Raw genomic sequence first — 21,514 nt, forward strand, 5'->3', positions numbered from 1 at the left:
GAAGGTAAAGTGTAACAGGTCGACTAATTTTCGAGAATTATTGATTCTCTGAATGAAATAAAGATAACAAATGTTTTCTTAATACCGTTTTGATAGAGTGAAATCAAAGCTAATAAAAAGCTAATAAAAAATTAAACCCATTTTCCAATTCCAATTTGTACGTTATTTAAAAACTTTACATCGGAGGTGAGCAACCTCAGGTAGGGCTCGGAGTTGTAGCCATAAAATTATTAAGGTTCCCATGATAAGGTATCTAAAGTGATTACACGGGTTGGCGTATATTTGTATGGTGGGAGTAACATCGGAAGATGACGCATGCGCGTGATTGAAATATGAGGGTAAAATTGTTTGAATTCTTATGCACGTATTTGGACATTTTCTTTTTGATTAAAAAAAAAATTGAATTAAAAGATGATGGTTTAAATTCAACATTCATCGGTGGAAATGAAAGTGAGATGCTCGTGAACTTGTAACTTTGACATCACCAGACATTGCCATTCATGAAATCCTCTTCGAAAATAATAAAAACAAATGATAAATAATAGAACAAGCACATGAATTTTGCTCTTAAATGTCAATTTATTTCGATAATTAGTCTAGCAAGTAGAGATTAAATGTTACAGATATAAACATTGTTCTCTTACTACGTTCAATATCATATTAGTTCATTCAAATGTCCACATCGTAATCGGTAGTGACGAAATCCTTATACACCCAGATTTAGCTGTATGATTAATAAAAATCATTGAAAAATGAAAAATTTAAAAGTGGTTGTTGAGGGGGGTGAGTGAATCGCTAGCACGAACAAAAAATTACAAACATGTTCCATTCCCTCCCCTGAATAGTCATATTATGCATAATTAATAAATTTCTTCTGATACGTAAAACCCAACCTAAAAGCGACAGAAGTGATTCTTCTCTCAGAAATCTCTAAATTCATTGAAATTCTAGTTCAATAGCGCACGATTCACAACTTCTATAAACAAATATACATAGATTGCTCGGGGAAAAAAAAAGGAGAAAAAACTGATGAGAAAATAAACACCAGACTGTACACAATACGTATTACGGGTGCAGAATACGTATTAATCAAAAAACTCAACTAGTTGATTTATGTTTTACGATTAATACTTTCTCATACTGGGAATGGAATACTTGTACGGGTCGAAGCGTTCGTTAGAAGGAGTTGTGCCAGGTGCAGTGATGCCCATGGATTGAATGGGTCCACCTTGATAGCCCATAGGTGGTCCAGGATGTCTCAGAGTGTTTCCAGAGCTGCCTGATACCCATCTATTGACACCGTCTGATGAACGATTGCTCCAACTCGATTGATCATTTCTCACGTCACTCCGTTGGCTGCCACTGCTGGTTACTGCATTGAATGATTTCGACGATGGGCCACTACCGTGCCATCCACTTGCAGTTCTACTACTCTCGCTGTAACGACTGTCACCTACAAAATTTTTATTTTCTCTTTCAGTACAACAATACTTCAATAGGTTAATTATGTTATCAACAAGTTGGGTACCATGGCTTTACTTTTGCAGATTTGTTTCGGGTGATAAGACTAATATACTCGAATGACATCTGTAGTTAAGGTATTATCACAGCCTCCAAATGAGATTACGTTAACAAAGTGTAGAAAGCCCTTCTTCGAAGTGCAAGGAATCTAATCAGTCAGTATATGTCATGTTATTTCATAATATTTTAATTATATTATTAGGTGTAACCTAGGTTCATGTTCATAAAAAAAATAGTGAGGCATGCAGAGGCCCAGAAAAGGTCAGTTATGGAATTTTTCATGACAATAACTTTTTGTCAATTATCGTCATGCCAAGACGGAAGACAGTTGATAAAAAGATCTCTAATGGCTTAATGACTATTTATTGCAGTGGTATGTACTGATTTTTCAACTTTAGTTTCAATTTAGTCTTGTTAGCCTAAAAAATATTAAAATGAGGGATTACATTTTTCCTGCGGAATCCACTCCATTGTTATAAAAAAATTATTTTAAAAAAGTGGAAAAATTGTTGAAGAGGGGTAAATCGAGATATTGATTTCTATGGATCTGGGACATTTATAGAAAAATAATTAAAACTACGCAGAGTACCGCTAAGAACATTTTTAATTATGTGTCTGTGAACTTGTGAAAGGATCTTCCCTTGAAATCAATATCTCGATTCATCCCCATCACCAATTTTTCCTCTTTTTTTTTCATTTCTCTTTTTTTTTAACCAGTGAAGTGGCTTTAAAATAATTAAAGTCAAACGGACGATCATGTTTGATAGATAGTCCATGCCAGCCAAACATTTTCATCGCGGTAGAATCAATTTCAGTCATTTTCTATTATTATTTATTCTATTACCAACACTGAATTTCTCGTGAAATTCAATAATATGCATAAAATAAAGTTTTTAGGGATGAGTTCAAATCGAGGCTTGGATAATACTTCAAGTAGAAAAAGAAGATCAATCGACTTGGTTCTTCGGTAACTTCTCAGAAATAGCGACGCGATTACGAGAGCTAGTGAAATATTTCTTATGATTTTTTTGTCTGTCAATATTTTATACGAAAAATGTTGAAACGAAAAATGATTTTGGAGATATTTCCGAAAAACTCAACCAAGAATGAAGTAAAATTATCCTCTTTCACCATTTCATTGCAGAAATAAGAGAATGAACGGAAAAATATACTCGACGACGTCAGCATTCACCCTACAAATTTTAAGAGTGTAAAGAAAAAAAGGACCCATTTCAACGACTATTTTCTTTAGATTTGGTTTTTGTTCTTGTCTCTAGATATCCTACAGTCTCCAGATTCCATGATAATTATTTTATTTTGCGAAGATACTAATTACAGCCGCTTAACTCCATGAAAAATTCCTATTTTGGGATCAAACGAAAGGTTGTAACCTACTAAATAGAACTACTTAGGTCTCACTTAAATGTTGTGTATAGGAAAATAATTATTAGTATTTTGTTCAGTGATCAGAGAAGATGTGGGGAGAAAACGTGGCATTTTATATCCGCATGACATGTAGTCATTATGAACCTTCGAGACCCAATTAACTAAATATGGTAAGTTACAATCATTTATATTGATCCTCAAAAAGGATTTTCACGCAATTTAACGGGCGTAATTAGAAACCCCGAATCGAATAATTGCCATAGAATCTGCGAATTCTTAATCTAGAGAATCTAGTCATGAAAGTAAAAAAGGAAAAATCAAATGGAATGAAAAGCACGCCCCTTAATGCCATGCAAATTAATTGAATCGGGAAGCCACTCCTCGCGTACTCACCACGAAATTTGTTTACATAATCTTTAACATTGTTGAATTTCCAATATAGAATTCAATTAATCATAGCATTAAAAGTGTTATTTCCCTGACTTCTTGTATCCTTAAATTTGTAAAGTTGCAAGACGCTGATGTAGTCTTATATTTTGAGAAATATATCTTAAAAATATATGTGAATGGCCTAACATGGTATTTTATATAATAGAGAAAACATGATTTTAAACATACATTGGTCCATATTATATATTTTTTAAATATATTTTTTGATGGGGTTCTGAAGATATTTCTGGCAGAATAAGGATGCAGGTGTTTTCTTCTTTGCAAATTGAAAATGTTTTTTTTTATTAAAAAAAAGTAAATCTTTCCAAATGACAATTTGTGAGAGTTACACTGTTGAAAAATGTTGGCTGAATTTCCCAAAAAAAGCCCTTTATTTCGACTTCAGTGGAAAAACTCCATCTAATTTCAAATTTCTCTAAAAATTTAAGTACAGTCTCGGTTTTTAGTGGCAGGAAGACAGAAATTTCAGAACTTACATGAATTTTCAAGTGAGAATGAATATTCACTGCCAAATTCCTAGAATTCCAGGATTTTTTAAGGAATTCCATGAAAATTCAGGGGAATCTGGAATTCAATGAAAGATTTTACTGAATTTTCTTGATTTTTCATTTATTTTCACAGAATACTTTCGCTTGTTAGACTTTTCCAAGGCTCTTACCGAAAATTTCAGTGGAAAATTTTTTACAGTGTAAAAATGATCAATTGTTAATAAATAATGGTGAGTATCACTATAGGGGAAAAGGTCATATCCTCATAGTCGCTCGTTCTGCCTTCATACAATCATTTCGTAGTTCTCATCATTTGAAAAAAACTATATCTTCATAAATTTCACTGTAAATGTTCTGCTCTAAAAGGGCAACATTAAAACTTAATAGATATCATCAATCCCATCGCCAATTTTTAGTTGCATTGTACCTATTTCTTTCATTAACAATATTCCAATATTAAATCTTAAATGCGACTCAAGCCAATTTTACTGTCAACTAATGATTATTGTAGGTATTACCTACATTGCTAGATATCAACATTTAAAAAATATTAGTTACTTCTCATTACATAAAAATTCACTCTATCGTATCACCAATATTTCTTCTACGTTTTCATTGATTACTTTAATGAATTCAAAGTAACTTCTCGTAATATACGTAATTTTGTTCCTTCGCAACACAATCTTCATAAATAAGAATAATTGATACGATGACATCTTCCTGACAACTTGATAGAACTGTAGAGATAATTGAAATACAGAATACCAGAGATAAACGACCCAGGGATAAGGACCAGCTTAAGACATTTCATCTGCATTGTTTTGAAATTGATGCTGTTACATTAATCTTAAATGAAATATCTTGGTAAAGGAATAAATATTCGGAACTAACGTTTATATTTAGATTTAACGTTTGACCAATTGAGACGAATTACTGATAATCGATTGAGATAACTTACGTCCTTGTGTATTGGAATTCGGTGGTTTGGAGCTGTCGCTGTAACGGCTCGAGTCTCTAGAGCTTCTGTGATTATCTGTGTCGTTACGTCGTACTTCACGCTCACTGCGTCCATAAGATGTGCTGCTGGGTCTTTCGTATCGACTGAACAAGACAAATACCAGAAAATTGGTGATTTAATTTGTATTGTAATGGGGCAATGAATTAGAGACTCATCGAGATAGAAAATCGTTACGTATCACGTATCTCTCATCTCCTCGTGGACTTTTATGGAAATAAATGGTGGTTTATTTACCTCTCTTTCACCTGACGTGGATCAATTGTTGACGACCCAGTTGGTAGAGTCTCACGTCGTACGATGACCTCTCTTCCTCGAGACACATCGGTGAATGTTTCCGGCCGACTGCTACGGGATGAAAACTCACTTCCACGCTTGAAGTCCTTTTTCAAAGATAAATCCTGACCTGACCTGAAAGAAATAGCATCACAAAATTCAATGGTTAAGGATCGTTAAACAAACTCACAAGTAATCACAAAAAAACTACATTTGTTTAACTAACAAATCAAACTTCTCTATATATATGGATAAAAATTTTATTCCGCCAGTCCGTGTTTATTATTTAGAAATCAAGCGGACAAAAAACACCAGATTTTTGCAATATTCTCTTGTCCCCCTCAGTCGTCAAATTTTTAAAAATTACTTTCGATTTTTATTTAGATTTTAGAGGTTCTAGTAAGTAAATTATCAATTTGATCACAAATCTCATAAGAACCCGAACATGAGGAAACATTAGTTTATGTATTTCTGCTCAGATGACGGCAGTTTCATCTGTTCGGTTATTAACTAAGAAAACCACAAAAAGGTTTTTTGAATATGAGAAAATCCGATATGCTTTTAAATAAAACGTGAACTGTATTTAATTTTCAATGAAATAAAGTTTTTTTTCCCTTGAGGAATGAGTGTATACTTGTACCCAACACAAGAGAACTTTTATGTAGAAAAAAAATTTGGACCGATTCCTTCAATGTGATTATTTGTACATGGTTTCATATATTTAAGATTCAATTCAATTAAGAGGTCTCACAAAAAAATTAAAATGAGGCACAAAGAGAGTAGAGAATTCTCAACCAAAAAACAATGGAAAAGAAATGGAAAAGCATCTGGAAAATGGCTGAAAGAATTCGTCAATTTTATGAGAACCGGATGAAATGAATCGAAGTCATCTAAAGAGGATTAATAATTATAATAAGTGTTATCGCTATCATTCGAATGGACAGACGCTAGAGACCAAGTTAGATGGTGTACCCGCATCTGTCAACTGTCTCTTATCTTTGGACATTTATTGAAAATATTCATCTTGTTCTTCTAGAAATGATAAATTTTTATAAGAATACATACATTTAAGTATATGTGGATACGAAATTTTTTGTGGTCTAAAAAAATGTAAATCAGCAATTGTAAGAGACATTTTTTAAACTCAATTTAGATAATGTATATTTGCTGTTTTTACACATAACAAATCACACAATTTGAAGTTTAAAAGCATCTAAAAATTGAGGGCACTGTTCTTGAGTTTTCTCTCATCAACTATTATTCATTGTATTCACGGAATATACAAGAAACTAACAGTACATTTCAATAGCCTTTAGCAGCATTGAAATTTCCCCAGGCCGTTCTCATCCCGAAATAATCAAACAATTGAATTTCGAAGATGTGCACTTGCAGTAAAAGAACCGAATTTGAGTGGACCAATGTTTAGAAACCAATTCATCCGGCGTTCACACCGAGCGCTTAATTACCTAGAGGATTCATATCTGCCAGAAGGTGATCCATCGATCCTCCTATCAGACACGCGCTCAAGAATGTCATTCCTCCTCTCGGAGACCCTCTCAGGAGAATGTCTCCTGCTGTGATCAGTGGTGAGCCTCTTCCTCTCAGGCTCTGCATACATCTCCCTGATGTCCCTCCTGTCACTAGAGGACCTCTTGATAGCAGGTGGAGGTGGTACTCTCCGGCTCTCCTCGAGCCTCATTTGCTGTCTCTTGAGCTCCAGCCTTTCCCTCTCGAGTTTCTCTCTCTCCAGCTTTTGCCTCTCCCTCTCGAGCCTCAACAGCTCTGCCTTCTCCTGCTCAATTCTCTCTCTCTCTCGCCGGAGTTTCTCCCTCTCCCTCTCAAGACGAGCTGCTTCCTCCCTTTGCCGACGTTCGATCTCCCTCTGTCGTTCCATATCCTCTCGACGCCGTCGTTCTTCCTCACGAAGCAAACGTTCACGATCCCTTAGTCGTTGTCTCTCCCTCTCCTCCCTGATCTTGGCAAATGTCAGTACATCATCCCTCCGCCTTCTCTCGCGACTGCGAGATCGAGTGTGCGAACGATGAGCATCAGCCGGGCGAGAGCGTTTGTCATCGCGTTTACGTTCACCCTCCGGTTTCTTGCTCGTCGACTTGGTTGATCTAGCATCAGCATCCTTACCCTCCTCCTTTCCATCCTTCTTCTCACTGCTCTCTGATTTTTTATCATCAGAGTGGGACTTCTCCTCGGATTTCTTCGGCGTATCCCCGGGCTTATCCTCATCCTCTTTTTTATCGCTCTTCTCCTTTTTGTCATTGGAGTCGTGGTGATCCGATGATTTGGTCTTGTCCTTGTCGTCCTTCTTCTCTGGCTTTCCATTGGTTGATTCTCGTTTACGCATGTGACTCTGTTGGGAATCACCTTTGGCCTTCTCCACGGATATTACACGACCGTGCAACTCCGTTCGATGCAGATGTTGAATGCACTTGGCTGCATCCTCACTTGTTGACATCGTAACGTAACCGTAACACCTAGCACCTGGTGTTCTAGCGTTTGTCACCACTTTGGCACCGATTACTTTTCCGTACTTCGAGAATATCTGCTTCAAGTCGGTGGCACGAGTCGTTGAGGATAAACCGGATACCCACAAGTTACGGCTACCTGCGTTTGCAGGGCTGCTTGTTTTCTTGTCTGAATCCAGGGAGAAATAACAAATTCAAGACCATATTCAATATTTTGATCCATGCTTTTTTTGTGTGGATGGGAGTGATTGTGAGAGAAAATACAAAGATAGTTTTTTTACGGTTTACCCGTTAGAGGCGCAATCAAAACAATCAACCAGAAAGGAGGTAAAACGGCTTCAACATATTCTCTAGTGATTTTGTTCTTTAAATTTTACATATTGTCAATTTTGCTGAACATGTGTGGAATTTTATCAAATAAATAGACTATTTACATATATTCAGTTTTTCCCACTAAGAATAAAAGAATAATTTTTACAGTCATAATACATTTTACATATTCAGCATTTTACAGATAAAAAAGAGGTTTTTGACTGTTTAATCTATTCTAATTATTCATTTAGAAGCCTTTTTTTAGTGGGAAGACCATAGATTTTGAGCATTGTGTTAAGACAATTCAATTTATCAATTGAGTTATTAAATATCTGAGAATTTATAGCACATCGATACCAAATATTAAAAACTACTTGGAAACTTTACAATCAATTCAAAAAATTTCAAAACCCACATATTGAATCATTTTCTGTAGTCGTGAATGTGACTTGCTAAAGAATTTTAGTAAGGCTAAATATATAATATTTGAACGTATATATATATATATACTAAAATGTAAAAGATACATGAATATCTTTAAACCATTTTACCTTGACAAATTCGTACTCTTCTTGCCAAATAAATAAATAAATAAATAAATATTGAGGACAATATTTGATTGAAAAATGAAGGGTTATAATCTCGTCAATAAACAATTGAACTCACCCTTATCATCTCTCTTCTGTCCCTTGTTACTAGAGTCACTGCTGTAAAAAATACAATATCAAAATCAAATAAAATCACACGCCCCTCACCAATTCAATAAATTCAATAGAATATTATAATCTATGAGTAACAATACCGCTTCCTCCCACAACATCACCAAACCATAAATCATGGATTCTAGAAAGCTCAGTAACAATCTCTGGAGCTACACATCGAGTCATCAAATTTGGCTAGCAACTCTTGCCCTCCTCATCCCAGAAACTGCAGCACGTCCCATTAATCCACCGTAGAAAAATCTTCATATCTTCACTCCTCTTCCTCTTGAAATGTTGAAACCGCCAATCGATGATCTCCAAAAATCCAATGTCCTCCAAAGCCATAGCTGTTCCATCCACTTGTAATTTCCCCAAGAAATTCACAAAGTTTGCTAGCCAATTTCCCCTACATCCTCGGCATAATCTCCAGAGTTGTTAATGATGCCCTTCCACCCCCCAAAACATTTCAATCAATCCTCAAAATATCCGAAGATACCAAAAGACAAAACAACCGAAAAAGTATTCAAAAATAAAAAGTGAAAATCTTGCGTGTGATCTGTCGAATAAATTCGTGTGGCAAAGTACGGGTTTAAGCGTCGGTTTGTAGAACTGTCACACATCCAGGTGATGGCGTAATCCAGCAAGCTCAATGGCTTTTTTAAATACATCATTATATATTTCCCTAAACATATTTAGCCTCGATGGATAAACGTGACGCACTGTATATTTGTTTTTTTTTTTTAGCAATGTGAGACCAACCTCTTGCCTCCATCGTCCTTGCTCTTGTTCCCGGTTGAGTTGGATGTGCTGTCCTTGTTGCCACCTCCAGTGTCACCTCTGCTACCTTTGGAATCACCCTTCTTGCTGTTATCTTCAATTCTCTTCTTACCCCCACCATCTGCAGGAACAATCAAGCCAAGTAGTGTACAGTGTCGTCAACTCCCCAACTGTTTAGGTTTTTTTAATAAATAGTTTTTTTTTTAGGAATTGTTTGGTCAGGTTTGTGGTTCCATGATGATTCGATCGGGTTGAGTAGTTGTTGGTGAGTGATCTTGGTGCCTGAAATAAAATTTTTCTCTCCCCCAACACATCGCTGACTGCTAAATTGTGGATTAGAGCTGGTTCAACTCGCTGTCTTGACATACGTTAGGATTATTTTATTTCGCTCGTAGAATTAAACTGAGATAACGCATGGGAATTGTTTTCATTTAGTTTCTTTTTTTTCGTTCTTTTTTTGGTTTTTGATTTCAAAAAATTGAAATTGTAAGAGGAAAGTCAAACTGGGGGATATAATTATTCGACAGATTTTTTAATAGGTATTTCTCGTTGCAGTTGTGATGCTAATGATGAATGGAATATTCTCTTCAGGTAAGCGATCATTTTTTTTTCTAATCAATCCAACGATGCTTTAGCACTTTGATTAGCTATACTATTTAACGGAAGGATTGGAATGAATTTGGATAGATCAGCCCATCTTCGAATCGGGAACTGCAGTGGAGCTTCTCTCTCGCTGACGCCATAGGACACCCTCGGAAAAACACTTTCCAGAATTGCAGATCAGCTCTCGGCCCAATCCGGATTCGCGTACTTGGGATTTTTGGTACAACTTCACGAGCTTTTTTTAAATCGGATTATTGGAGATACGCTACGGTAAAATGGTTGATTTATCGATTTGTTTGGATTGAGTTGCGGGACATCCGCTGGAGAGTCTTCTCAACTCGTACGCGGGGTGATTACGGTCTGGGCTGGAGATTGCTCGATACTCCTCGGTCTTGAGTCCAATGATCTCGATTATTTTTTTTACCGAGGTTCTACTTACGTGCGAGATTCCATCGATGATTTTTCTTGTTATTTGCTATTTGGGATTCGCTTTTTGCTCGTGAACTTGAAAGGGAATTCATTTAATTCTAAGAAGGCTCTGGAAGTGAGGGTGCGACTTACCTTTCTGCTTGATGTGAGTCTCCGCCTGGAAATTCAGAGCAGAGATTACGATTACATCACGCAAATTGGCGGAACCATTTTTTTGTACACTGAGAGAATTTTTTGAATATGGGAGTTTTTACATGCTCAAGAAAGTTCAATACCTCTTCCAGATAATTACAGGAGATATTGCCATGAACTTCATTGATGGTAAAAACATGAATCGTTATAATCTCGGTAGAGAAACGTGAACAAATTTTGAAATGGAAATGTCAGTGTCATAAAATTTTATGAAATTAAAAATACATTTCTTTCCACAGTTCCAAATTTTTTAAACTTTCTTAGTTTTAGATTATTTGGAATTAATCTTAGTCTCTTACGAAGAATCGATTAATTATTATTATTGTTTTAAGAAGGAAAAAATACTTATAAATTATATATAAAATAAATCATTGGTTTTTTAAAAAAGTAACTTTTTCATCTACAATAAAAGTCAACGAATTGGGATGATATATGCTTGAAGCCTTGGTACTTAGTAAATAGTGACTGTATAATTCTATGAAGTACTGGACGAAAAAGAGGGAATAATTGAATAATTCAATAGCGAAGCAATGAAACGGTCCAAGTCGATTTTCGACTTGAAAATGAGTCTATCACTGAAATCGACTCTCAGGATATAACGTACCTCTCACACAAATGGTTCAAGCCACAAAACCTAATAACTTTTTTGTTAAGTTGCAACTATAATTCCAAATGAGCTAGGTCGACATAAACGAAAAAGTAATAAAGTTTCATAGTGGCGGGACTAGTGACATTCTTATGCGTTTCTTCTTTTAAGCACTGCAATGTTTTCTCGCCGTGCAATACGAGTTAAATCGCCGAATTTAGAAAAATAAATAGCTGCAGCAGGTGAAACTATTAGTATGAACAAATCACTCAAAATTTAATGGAATTCACTTGATTCACTTGATTTGCACAAATTAATAACAGAAAAACGACAATTCGTTGTCCGGATCTCTTCTTAAATTTACTTTTTTAGACTTAAACCCTTTTACCGCTTCGCTACTGAATTAATAAAAGTTATATTTTCATACATAAAACCAAACGTGAACAAGACATGTTAAGAAAAAAAAAATTCTCTCAGAAGGATTTTTAGTGTAACTGAAAATTGACGTACCTCCTCGGCGAGGAGGTTCTCTTCATCCTCCCCGATGGTCAGATTGATGGAATCCTCGTTGTCGATGCCATTCGTCTCGATGGTATTGGCCACAGTATTGGTGTCAATTACTGGAGCAGGAGGAGGAGCAATTGAGGTGTTTTCAGAGCTTGGTTTCTTTTCCTCGATCTTCTCAGGCTCCATAGCACTCTCTTTCACCTCTACATCCACCTCCATCGGCTCTTCCTTCACAACTACTTCCTCTTTCTTATCCTTATCCTTATCGTTATCCTTCTCTTTCTCCTTTGGTTCTTCTTGTGACTCTTCATTCGCTTCTTCTTTCTTCTCTTCTTCTGGTGGGTCTAGTTCAATTATCTCCGGAGATTCCTGCAGAGAAAAAAAACTTTAGTTTTGTCAGTGCTCAACAAAATAATGCTTTCAACAAAATATTTTTAAAAAACAAAAAAAAAGATGCGATTTTACTCAGTCAATCTCGACAGTAATCCTTATCCGTTAGGAAATAGACTTACGCATTTGAGAGTTGGTTTAGCTTCTACTTCGGCGATGGGAGATTTTGGTTGCTCATTGTTCTTTATTTCCTCATTATCTTTATTGTTATCGGTGTTGTCCTCCTTGTGATTACTATCCTGGATCTCGTGCGGTTCTTCAGCAGGAATTAACCCAGAAACTGAAGAAAATATGAATTGCATTCGAGATCAAGAGGAAATCAACCCAATCTTGATTAATTATCTAGCCGGCTTCGAATCGCGAAGGGGAAGGTGCGATAATATGAACACTTGACATATCTTTCAGGCATGTATAAGTCAAGTTTAATTGTTCAATTGGGCTCATCATTTAAGCTTATTGTGAAAAAATTTCACTCTTTAATGAGAAAAATTATTTTATTTGATCAACAATCGAATCAAGTTTCATTATTTTCGAAAAATCTGTGTCTATTTTTAAGAATTACCTGTTGTAATAAGGAAAAAAAATGAAAAATTCTTTTGTGGTCGTAAGTAAAGATTAACCAGCGGTGTTTTGTTGCAAAAACTACGGTAAATTCGTAACCGAATAATTTTCAAATATGTTTAAAAATGTTCACAACTAAATAAACTGTCCAATTAAACTCATGCTTATGCTCTGAATTTTATTATAAAACTCAACAAGTTTCCTCCTCAAGGAAAAACAACTATTTCGCTTGAGAAGCAATTACATGAAGTTTTATTCCAATAAACATTAAATGTACATATTCTATAATTTCCCCTATGATTGAAAGTCTCCGATTTTTCATAACATTATCGTTTGCAGTGAAAGAAAAAAAAGTCAAATCTCTTTCGATAAATATCGCAGTGAGCTCGAAGATTAAAACACGATTTCAATTCTTCAGTCTAGAATACTCGGAATTGCCGTGTTTTTCTTCGACAAAATGGATACACTAGATGTATTTTCCTGTATGAGACGTACAGCATGAATCAGACAATTGAACTATCAGAGAGAAGGAAAGTATTCCTTAAAAGAAAAAGAAAAGAACAGTTTATAATCACTCAATTGAGATTGAAACATTAGAAAAAAAGGTCGAAACTGCTGGTTCAACCCTTTACTGAAAAATTAAAATACCAAAGTCCTTGAGCTCCAAATTAAGATCCACCACTGAATTAACAAGAGAAAGCGGTTCTCATCTCGGCCAAAAATAATATCGCCAATATCTCAAGCTGCCAATTATTCCCGGGAACAACAAAAGAATGTGAAAAAATACATACCACTGTTTTTCCTTGGGCTTATCTTGTTTGTCCCAACGCAGGGGACGATGAGGTACTCCTCCGGGTCCTCTCCCTCCTCAGAAATAGCCTGAAACCAGGAAAAAACAAGTCAGTCCTCTGGCGATAAAAAAATATAAGAGTGCGTTGTTGATTGGTGCAATGCCTCATTATCCATGAAATTATTCAACTAATCAACATTTGTGTCAACGTGCAAGTGATCAATAGAGTAAAAATGGCGCCGGTCGAGCACGCGACGCCCGGGGACTTTGCAAGCCCATTGGCATCCATCATTAATCCTCTAATTAGCTCCCAAAAACTCCATAACTCTGATAAACTAACTGATTTTACCTTGGATAATCGCTCGAGAAGTGCTGCTTTATTTCCAGTTTTATCGAGTCCCCGTCTTTCCAGCTCCGTTTTCAGATCTATTACCCTCAGCTCGGTCAACTTTTTACCCTCTGCATCGGCCATTATCATCAAACACTGCTCACTTGTCTGAGCGGACGATCACACAGAATTTCAGTTGTTACTACTGTTTTTCGCTGCGATAACGTCTGACCAAGTAATTTATTAATTCGATATTTGACGAGACACTTCGGCACATCGAAAACGTATTTGTACAGGGCTAATCTCAACTTTTCCGGAAGTTATCGCGATAAAGAGAAAGTGAATGCCGTGTTGAGTCGACGTGCATCAAACGCCTAATGAATCCGTGCGCAATGCGCAATCTCCTTTTCATCCCCACTCCTTTCACTTTTTCGATGGCAGCGCTTCTTCGGAATTGCATTTCAAATCGTAGAACCAGAACAAAACGGATGAGTTAGGGCCGGATTTCGATAAGCTAACCATGGTTAACGTGTGGTTAAAGATATCCAAGTACTTTAGTGATATTTTTTTTCAGAAAAACTCTTCTTACAGATTTTAGAATAGACCAAAAGCTTTGCTTTACGCGAGAAAAAAACCTTAGCTTCCGAACACATTTTCGACTTTTTTGCTTATGAATGGAAACTTTGTAATTTAACAAATTTAAGTTTGGCATTTTTTGTCATATATCAACTCGGTATAATCCTAGAAGTTAGAAAATGCAGTTTTTAGACCGTGTCCAAATGTATGTATGTCCGTGTGCGTATGTAGTATTTTTCTTTGCTTGCTGACCGTCATCTCTTTCACATGTAGGTCTTATTGGGCCCTCTCTAGCGCTGTCAATAGGAATTGATTTCATCCAACTATTATTTTTTAATTTTAACTATTAATTTTTAATTTTTTCGAAAATTATAAATTATGATAAAATAAATAAAAATAATAAAGGCTTATTTACAAAGGGTAAAGATAATATGGAGAATAACCATTGGAAAGCATACTACTAATTTATTAGCAAAAACAATTGTATGATTTGCGATATAAGAGCAATTCTACCCTTGTTTGTTTTTTGAAAATGAAAAATGTTTGACTATAGTTGATCAGAAAAATTCCCAAAAAAAAAATCTATTCAGCAATAGAGAATCCGAAAAAGTGTAGTAATGGCGATATTTTGCGCAAAACTAAAATCTTTTTTGAAAAAGAGTTGCTGCTTTCACCAAATTACTTAGATATCCTTAATGTTAAAGTTAAGATCCCTGAGTGGCTGGGCTCTATTAACTTACCGGAAAATCGGCTGCTACAATGATAGACAATTTAGGGGTGAGTATGAATGTTATTGGAATATTTGAGTACAGATCCTCCATTGTTATCCAAAAACTACTCGACAAAGATGTATGACATGCTGGAAAAAACAGTGCCAGAAAAAGGACTACTTATAGCGTAAACCTTATCTAAAGTATTATTTTTGCACATGATCAAATAGCCCTGTCTATTTTTTTTTTCACATTCAGTTTTCGTTAGGAAATTATATAAAATGTCTAAAAAAACTTATGCACTTTTTCTTTCAGGCAACGATGTGTTTTTATTAGCTATAGTGACACTATTAAGCCAAATTTTGTTCAAAATTATGTTCACTCTAAAATGCACAGTTTTTACAAATTTGTTTTCACGCCTCATCGGAAAAACATCTGCAATCAATTCTAATATAGACAATAAACAATAGATTTCTTAACATGTCATATAAACACTCAAGTAACTGATAAAATCATTCAAATGGAAAACATCAAAAAATATTCAATAATTATATATCTATTCATAAAAATATTTTCTTGCATAAAAATACACGAATAATTTCTGATAAAATTGTGTAGAAAATCCTATAACAATGACTCAACTTATTTTGTAAAGATTGGCTGATTCATCTGAAAAAATGAGACCACCCAGATAATTTTTTTAATTTCATCAGAAACTGGAAGAGTATTTAAATACCAAACATTATTAGTATTTTACCCTTGATGTGCTCAAATTTATTCTTTCTCCACATCTCAATAATTTTGCACAGTAAAGGAACTCATATCTTCGAGTAGAATTAATCACTTGTTTTTACGACCACTCGATCAATTCCAAATGACTTTAATTCTTCGTTATCTTCACCAGCTATTTGCAGTGGATCATGACCTTTATTGCACCGCTGGTGGGTGACTTGGCAGCTTCAAAAGCCTCGACGGTTTTTTCCATGTGGAAGTGGTGCGTTATGAGGGGTTTAACGTTGACTTTGCCGGTAGCTACGAGTTCCAGGGCATCAGCGTAATCATTGGCATATCTGAAGACGCCACGAATGTCCACTTCACGAATGAGAGCATTTATTAATGGAATTTTCACCTCTGGAGCACCCATTCCCACCAGAACTGCAACTCCACCCGATTTAGTAGCCTGTAATTACAATTTTTGTATAACATAATATATTTAAGAATAAAATCTGGCAGTGGTAAGTTGAAAAATGTAGAAAAGAACAGAATATTTTTGTTGGACATTTTCTGGGATTCAAAAACCAGACCAACTCAAAAAGAATCGAAGGATGATAATAAATGAATAAATAAAGGAAAATAATTATTTTTTACGGTCGAGGCAATTGATCCAACAATTATCACCAATGTTCACATCCGTATATGTTTTCATACCGTACAAAGGAAAAAGTATGTATGTAAACATTATACTGACATATACAATGAGTGAAGAACTTCATTTGATTTTAATTATTTAACTCACAAAAATGGCAGTTCGGATCGATGACTCAGCTCCTGAGGCGTCAATAGTCCGTTCAGGTTCACCTCCCAATAGTTTATGAACTTCAGCCACAACTTGGGCTTCAGACAGACCCTTACTTAAAAGTGTCATGTCAGCACCCAATTCCTTAGCAATTTCCAATCGTCCTGGCACGATATCTGCGGAAGAAGAGAAGAAAAGAAGAAGAGCGTTACTCCATCATTAACCAGTTTTCGCGAAATTTCTTGATAATCTACAAGATTAGGAATCCTCATTGAATCCAATAGAATTTTTCCCAAAACTAGATGAGATAGAAGCAAAGGCGGGAAGGATTGGGATTTTCTTTCCAGTCAACCAGTTTCAGTTGACGTGGGATGCAAAAAATTGAGTGAAACAGGTTGCATAAACAATTATAGATGTGTGCCTTTATCAATCATCAATGACAACAAATATATACAAAGTATGTATATGTGTAAATATAACGTCACTGTCGAAACGAAACTACTTTAAAACACGCAAAAGATTTCTAATGAACTTTTAAAAGTTCCGTGACCAGAATTATTTTGAAATTTATTGGCTTGCGGATTGTTGTTGCGTTTATTTTCAGCATTTTACCAACGTTCTACAAACATTACAATCTGCATCATCAGAGCTATGAACTCCGATTTTGAGCTCTGATTCTTTTATTGATAAACTGATCAATGAAAAAAACTGATTAACTGGAATCACTCCCTTCCTGAATTATTCCTCCACTGCCATGTGAGGAGAGTATATAAGAACGACCCCAGACATTGGAGATTGGAGTTCTGAATCGGAGCTCGTAGCCCTGAAGATGCAGACTGTAATGCTTGCGAAACGTTGGCAAAATGCTAAAAATAAACGCAATATTCATCCGAAAGCCAATCATTTTAAAAATAAATCTTTTAGAAATACGCAAATATAGACACCTCTACGGCCAACATTTTCAAAAAGTAATAGATAAAACGATAACTAATATTTTCCAAGAATGGAAAGTCAACGCACAAACTGTACTATAGCTAATGTAATTTTACATAATCATCTCTTCATAAATTGCAAATTGAACTACATGATTATCCAATGATTTCGACATTTCGACAATCAACAATGAGCGCATTTTCACGATCCAGAAATTATCGTTCAACATAGTTGTATTGTAAATAAAGGCCAATGAATAATGATAGATAAATTACGGAAGAATTATTATTAGGAGTTAATCCCCATTTATGCATATCTATCAAATGAATGAAGACATTGGCCGTAATTTGATGGAAGGATCGATATTCGTCGCCAACAGTAAGTCGATATTCGAGCGACATTGGATCAACGTTGAGCCAACCTTGTACCAAGCTTGAACCAACCTTGAGCCAGAATTGTACTATTATTGGACCTACATCAATACCGCAACGAATTTTCAGAAAACTCACAGCCTAATCGTCTGCATCTTCGATCCCGGTTAACTTAAATCATTCGATTGATGATCAAAAAACTTTTTGCTCACATACATACACAGGAACATTTTTCGAAAAGTCTCATCTTCCAATTCCTTGTCAAAAAATAGGTCATTGTGATCGAAAAAATCTACAATTTTGAATCTGAAGATTGATAGATGATCAGAGTTATATGAGGAGAGTTAAGCTTAACTACAAAGTTAGTAATCCAAACAGGAAAAATTGCACACTCAGAATGGAACAATTGCAATGCTTCCATTCGGAAGGAAAAACTCACCAGTAATGAGTGTTTTGCTCGCCCCCATGGCCTTAGCAACTATTAGGGAAACGAGACCAATGGGTCCAGCTCCCAGTATCAACACTTTCGACCCGATTCCAATGCCCGCACGTTTACAAGCATGAACTCCCACGGCCAAGGGTTCCAACAGAGCACCTTCTTCTAGACTTACATGATCGGGTAATCTGCGGACATGACACAACCTCTATCCATTAGCAATTCACTGGTATATTTCTTTATGGAAATTTATTACTTGATTATAAAATTATTTTTTATTACTTAATTATAAAACTGAAAATTTCGATTTCTGCATGACCTTTCCAATTTTTTTTTCCATTTTCTAATTAATTTCCAACAATTTAAAGTTACGCATCGAGTTTGATAATATAACATTGTAATTACCCTAATTTAATGATGGAAATAAGTTATTACAATTTATCGACTAATAATTGCATGAGTAATTGGATATTTGCTGCGACAATTCAAAAATGATATTTATAAGAACAATTGTTGAGTGAATACTTTACTATTTTGAGAAGGACTGATTAATATCAGTTTATTTTTTTATAATTTCGATCAATTTTTCTGAAATGATAATTTTACTTCATCTTCCCTAGCAAAATGTAAGCAAACTTCAGGGAAAAATTATAGTGGTTGCCAAGAATTTCAAACGAATATATCAAATATCAATAATCATTTTCTAACAATGTACCAAGAGCGATGGGTTTTGGAGCAGAGATGAGTTAATGTTAAGGCTCGGGTAGATTATTTAGAAAAAATAATTTACTCCGAAATTTGGATTCCTAATTACTTCGGTAATTAATCGTTTCTTTCAATAATTGTTAGCTAGCGTTCTAGCAGTTGTGAACAACTAGACCGCTAGCTAACAATTATCGGAAAAAACGATTAATTGGCGGAGTAATTAGAAGTCCCAATTTTGGAGTAAATTGTCTTTTCCAGACAGTCCACCCGGGCCTTAAACAATACGCTAATATCTTTTTACTAAATCTGTTTAGTGACATTGTCTTTTTTATGCCAAAAATTTATCTCAAATATATTCAACACATATTTAATAAGTTTTTTTTTTAATAATCTTTCGTATAGATATCGTTTTCGTATCGAATACTGTATGGAGTTAGTGGAATCTACAGCTTAATTATAATTACTTGAAACAGAAATCAGCGGCATGTCTGTAGAATTTTCGGAGATTGCCGTGAACTGGTGGTGTTGCACAGAAGGACATTTCCGGACAGAGATTGTATTTTCCTTCTTTGCAATAATTACACATTCTGCAAGGTACTCCGGGTTCAATCGCCACTCGATCACCAATCTGAAATAAATTATGCCTTACAGTACCGGAATATTTCACGTAATCCACAAGCCACAATGATTTCAAGTTAATCGAGTCCATAGAAATAAAAAATAAAAATCTAAAACGTTCCGTAAATTTTCGGTTCTATCCCTAAAAGAGTACTAGTACGAGTATTTTTACATAACATTTCGTTTTATTGGAATTTTCTCTCCGTACATCAGTTAGAGCGTTTGCTTAAAATTACCTTTAGGTGCTTCACATTCTTTCCAAGTTTAGCAACAGTCCCCGCAGACTCGTGACCTATTATCATCGGCTTTTTCACAATAAAGTCACCAATTCTACCGTTCACCAGGTAGTGCACATCCGATCCGCAGATTCCAACGCATCCCATCTCCAAAAGAACATCTATTAAACAACACAATCATTAAAAATCCACTTGATTCATTTTGTTTCATTTTCACGGTAGATCTTTCATTTCTCTAAAAAATTTGAACAGTTACTTTTCTGCTTTTTCAAACTCGCAAAATAATTTTCATTCAAAAAATGTTCTATTTCTGTATATTTTTTACTTTTTCGCATCAACCGCTGTATACATGCGACATTATCCATTAATTACTTTATTTATTGTCTTCGCGAAATTCTAAAAGTTCATGCATTTTCAGCGTTATTGCACTCAGATGTTTTTTTCTGCGCTTATTGATTATGTCTTCGTGAATAAATTATCCAAATTGTTTAAGTTTTAATTTTAATTCCTAATAAAATTTGACAATGTGAAAATGACAACTGTGAAAATTCTTTGGAAGAATTGCAATGAGGAAATAATTATAAATATGATACTAAAGTTAAAATTTTTTCTTTCCCCCAGCTCTCATCGTTATATAGAATTACCAGATTACCTAGAAATGCTGATGATTATGCAATTGAAAATCGAATGGTAATAGATGAGATATTTCATTGCATTTCATGTCTACTCATCTCATGAATTTTTCAATGGTCTTTTTAAACAAATAAAGATCGTTGAAATTGATGAGAAAAAATATACCGTTTTCAAGTTTTATTATTATTCCAAGTCTTACGAAGTTTCATCATCGTCGAAGAATTGTTCTACACTCCCAGTAAACTTTTGCATAAATTCACAAAACTACCGGAAATTTAGAAAAATAAATGTGCGACTATGAAAATTTGTGAGTCATTGAAGAATGATAAATCCCAAAAACGTTATATTTTTTCACGGCAATTTCATCCAGGTTTTCCCAGAAATCTTTAAAAAACATGGAAAATTATAAGATATCAGTAATAACTTCTTAATTAAGTAAAACTAGAAAGAAAATTATTGAAAATTTCATGTGCAATTTTCTAACAGTATAAATAAACTCAATGTTAAATGAAAAATAATGAAAATAAAAAATGCAACTCACCGTTATCCCCTGGTTCCTCGATCGGGGTATTCTCCTACGATGAGGAAATACAAAATACAAAAATAGAATTGAGTGTAATAATAGAAGCAGTGTCAATGAAAATGAGTCCAATAATCTAAATCGTTGTAGAACTAAAGTTGACCTTGAGAGTAAGCACATTGTAAGTGTCACTTATAAGTGTTCATTGAATGAGTGGCGGCTGATATTGAACCGCCACGTGCACCGAGAAAACCATTTTCAAAATCTCCATTTCTGTCATATTATGAATTTATTATTTATTATATGTGTCAATTATGACAATTATATTGCTTCAAAAGATAATGTTTGTTACAATCCTGAGTAAATTCTCCCAATCATTATTAATGTTGTCAAAAGATAATCGAAATTCTCCTCTCAGGAAAGACGGAAAATTGTAAAGGAATAATAATTTTTGAAAGAGTGCATTAA

The 21,514-nt window shown here is 34.9% G+C and overlaps 2 protein-coding genes across 3 annotated transcripts in view; both read right to left on the reverse strand.

Annotated features, from left to right (window-relative positions):
* Positions 1-555: 555 nt before the first annotated feature.
* LOC105266455 (SAFB-like transcription modulator) lies at positions 556-14,164 on the reverse strand. 2 transcript variants are annotated; one of them, XM_011304628.1, is made up of 11 exons: positions 13,814-14,164; positions 13,466-13,553; positions 12,236-12,393; positions 11,727-12,092; positions 10,571-10,595; positions 9,389-9,527; positions 8,595-8,632; positions 6,603-7,785; positions 5,098-5,271; positions 4,804-4,946; positions 556-1,453 (listed from the first exon to the last, which is right to left on the reverse strand). In XM_011304628.1, the coding sequence occupies exons 1-11, from the start codon at positions 13,940-13,942 to the stop codon at positions 1,125-1,127; spliced, it is 2,772 nt and encodes a 923-aa protein (XP_011302930.1). In that variant the 5' UTR covers positions 13,943-14,164; the 3' UTR covers positions 556-1,124. The 2 variants fall into 2 exon arrangements, with proteins under 2 accessions (XP_011302930.1, XP_011302929.1); XM_011304627.1 differs by having other exon boundaries at positions 8,595-8,635.
* Positions 14,165-15,142: 978 nt separating this feature from the next.
* Positions 15,143-21,514, reverse strand: part of LOC105266457 (sorbitol dehydrogenase) — a 7,771-nt gene continuing 1,399 nt past the window's right edge. Inside the window, exons 2-7 of the mRNA XM_011304630.1 lie at positions 21,068-21,101; positions 19,894-20,054; positions 19,504-19,667; positions 18,338-18,522; positions 16,595-16,770; positions 15,143-16,258 (exon numbers count right to left, since the gene is read on the reverse strand). Of these exons, the coding sequence (XP_011302932.1) occupies positions 15,983-16,258; positions 16,595-16,770; positions 18,338-18,522; positions 19,504-19,667; positions 19,894-20,054; positions 21,068-21,101 (996 nt within the window). The 3' untranslated portion in view covers positions 15,143-15,982. The remainder of the gene's footprint in view (positions 16,259-16,594; positions 16,771-18,337; positions 18,523-19,503; positions 19,668-19,893; positions 20,055-21,067; positions 21,102-21,514) is intronic.

Source organism: Fopius arisanus, unplaced genomic scaffold (assembly GCF_000806365.1).
Source record: "Fopius arisanus strain USDA-PBARC FA_bdor unplaced genomic scaffold, ASM80636v1 scaffold00038, whole genome shotgun sequence".
NCBI classification, from domain to species: Eukaryota; Metazoa; Arthropoda; class Insecta; order Hymenoptera; family Braconidae; genus Fopius; species Fopius arisanus.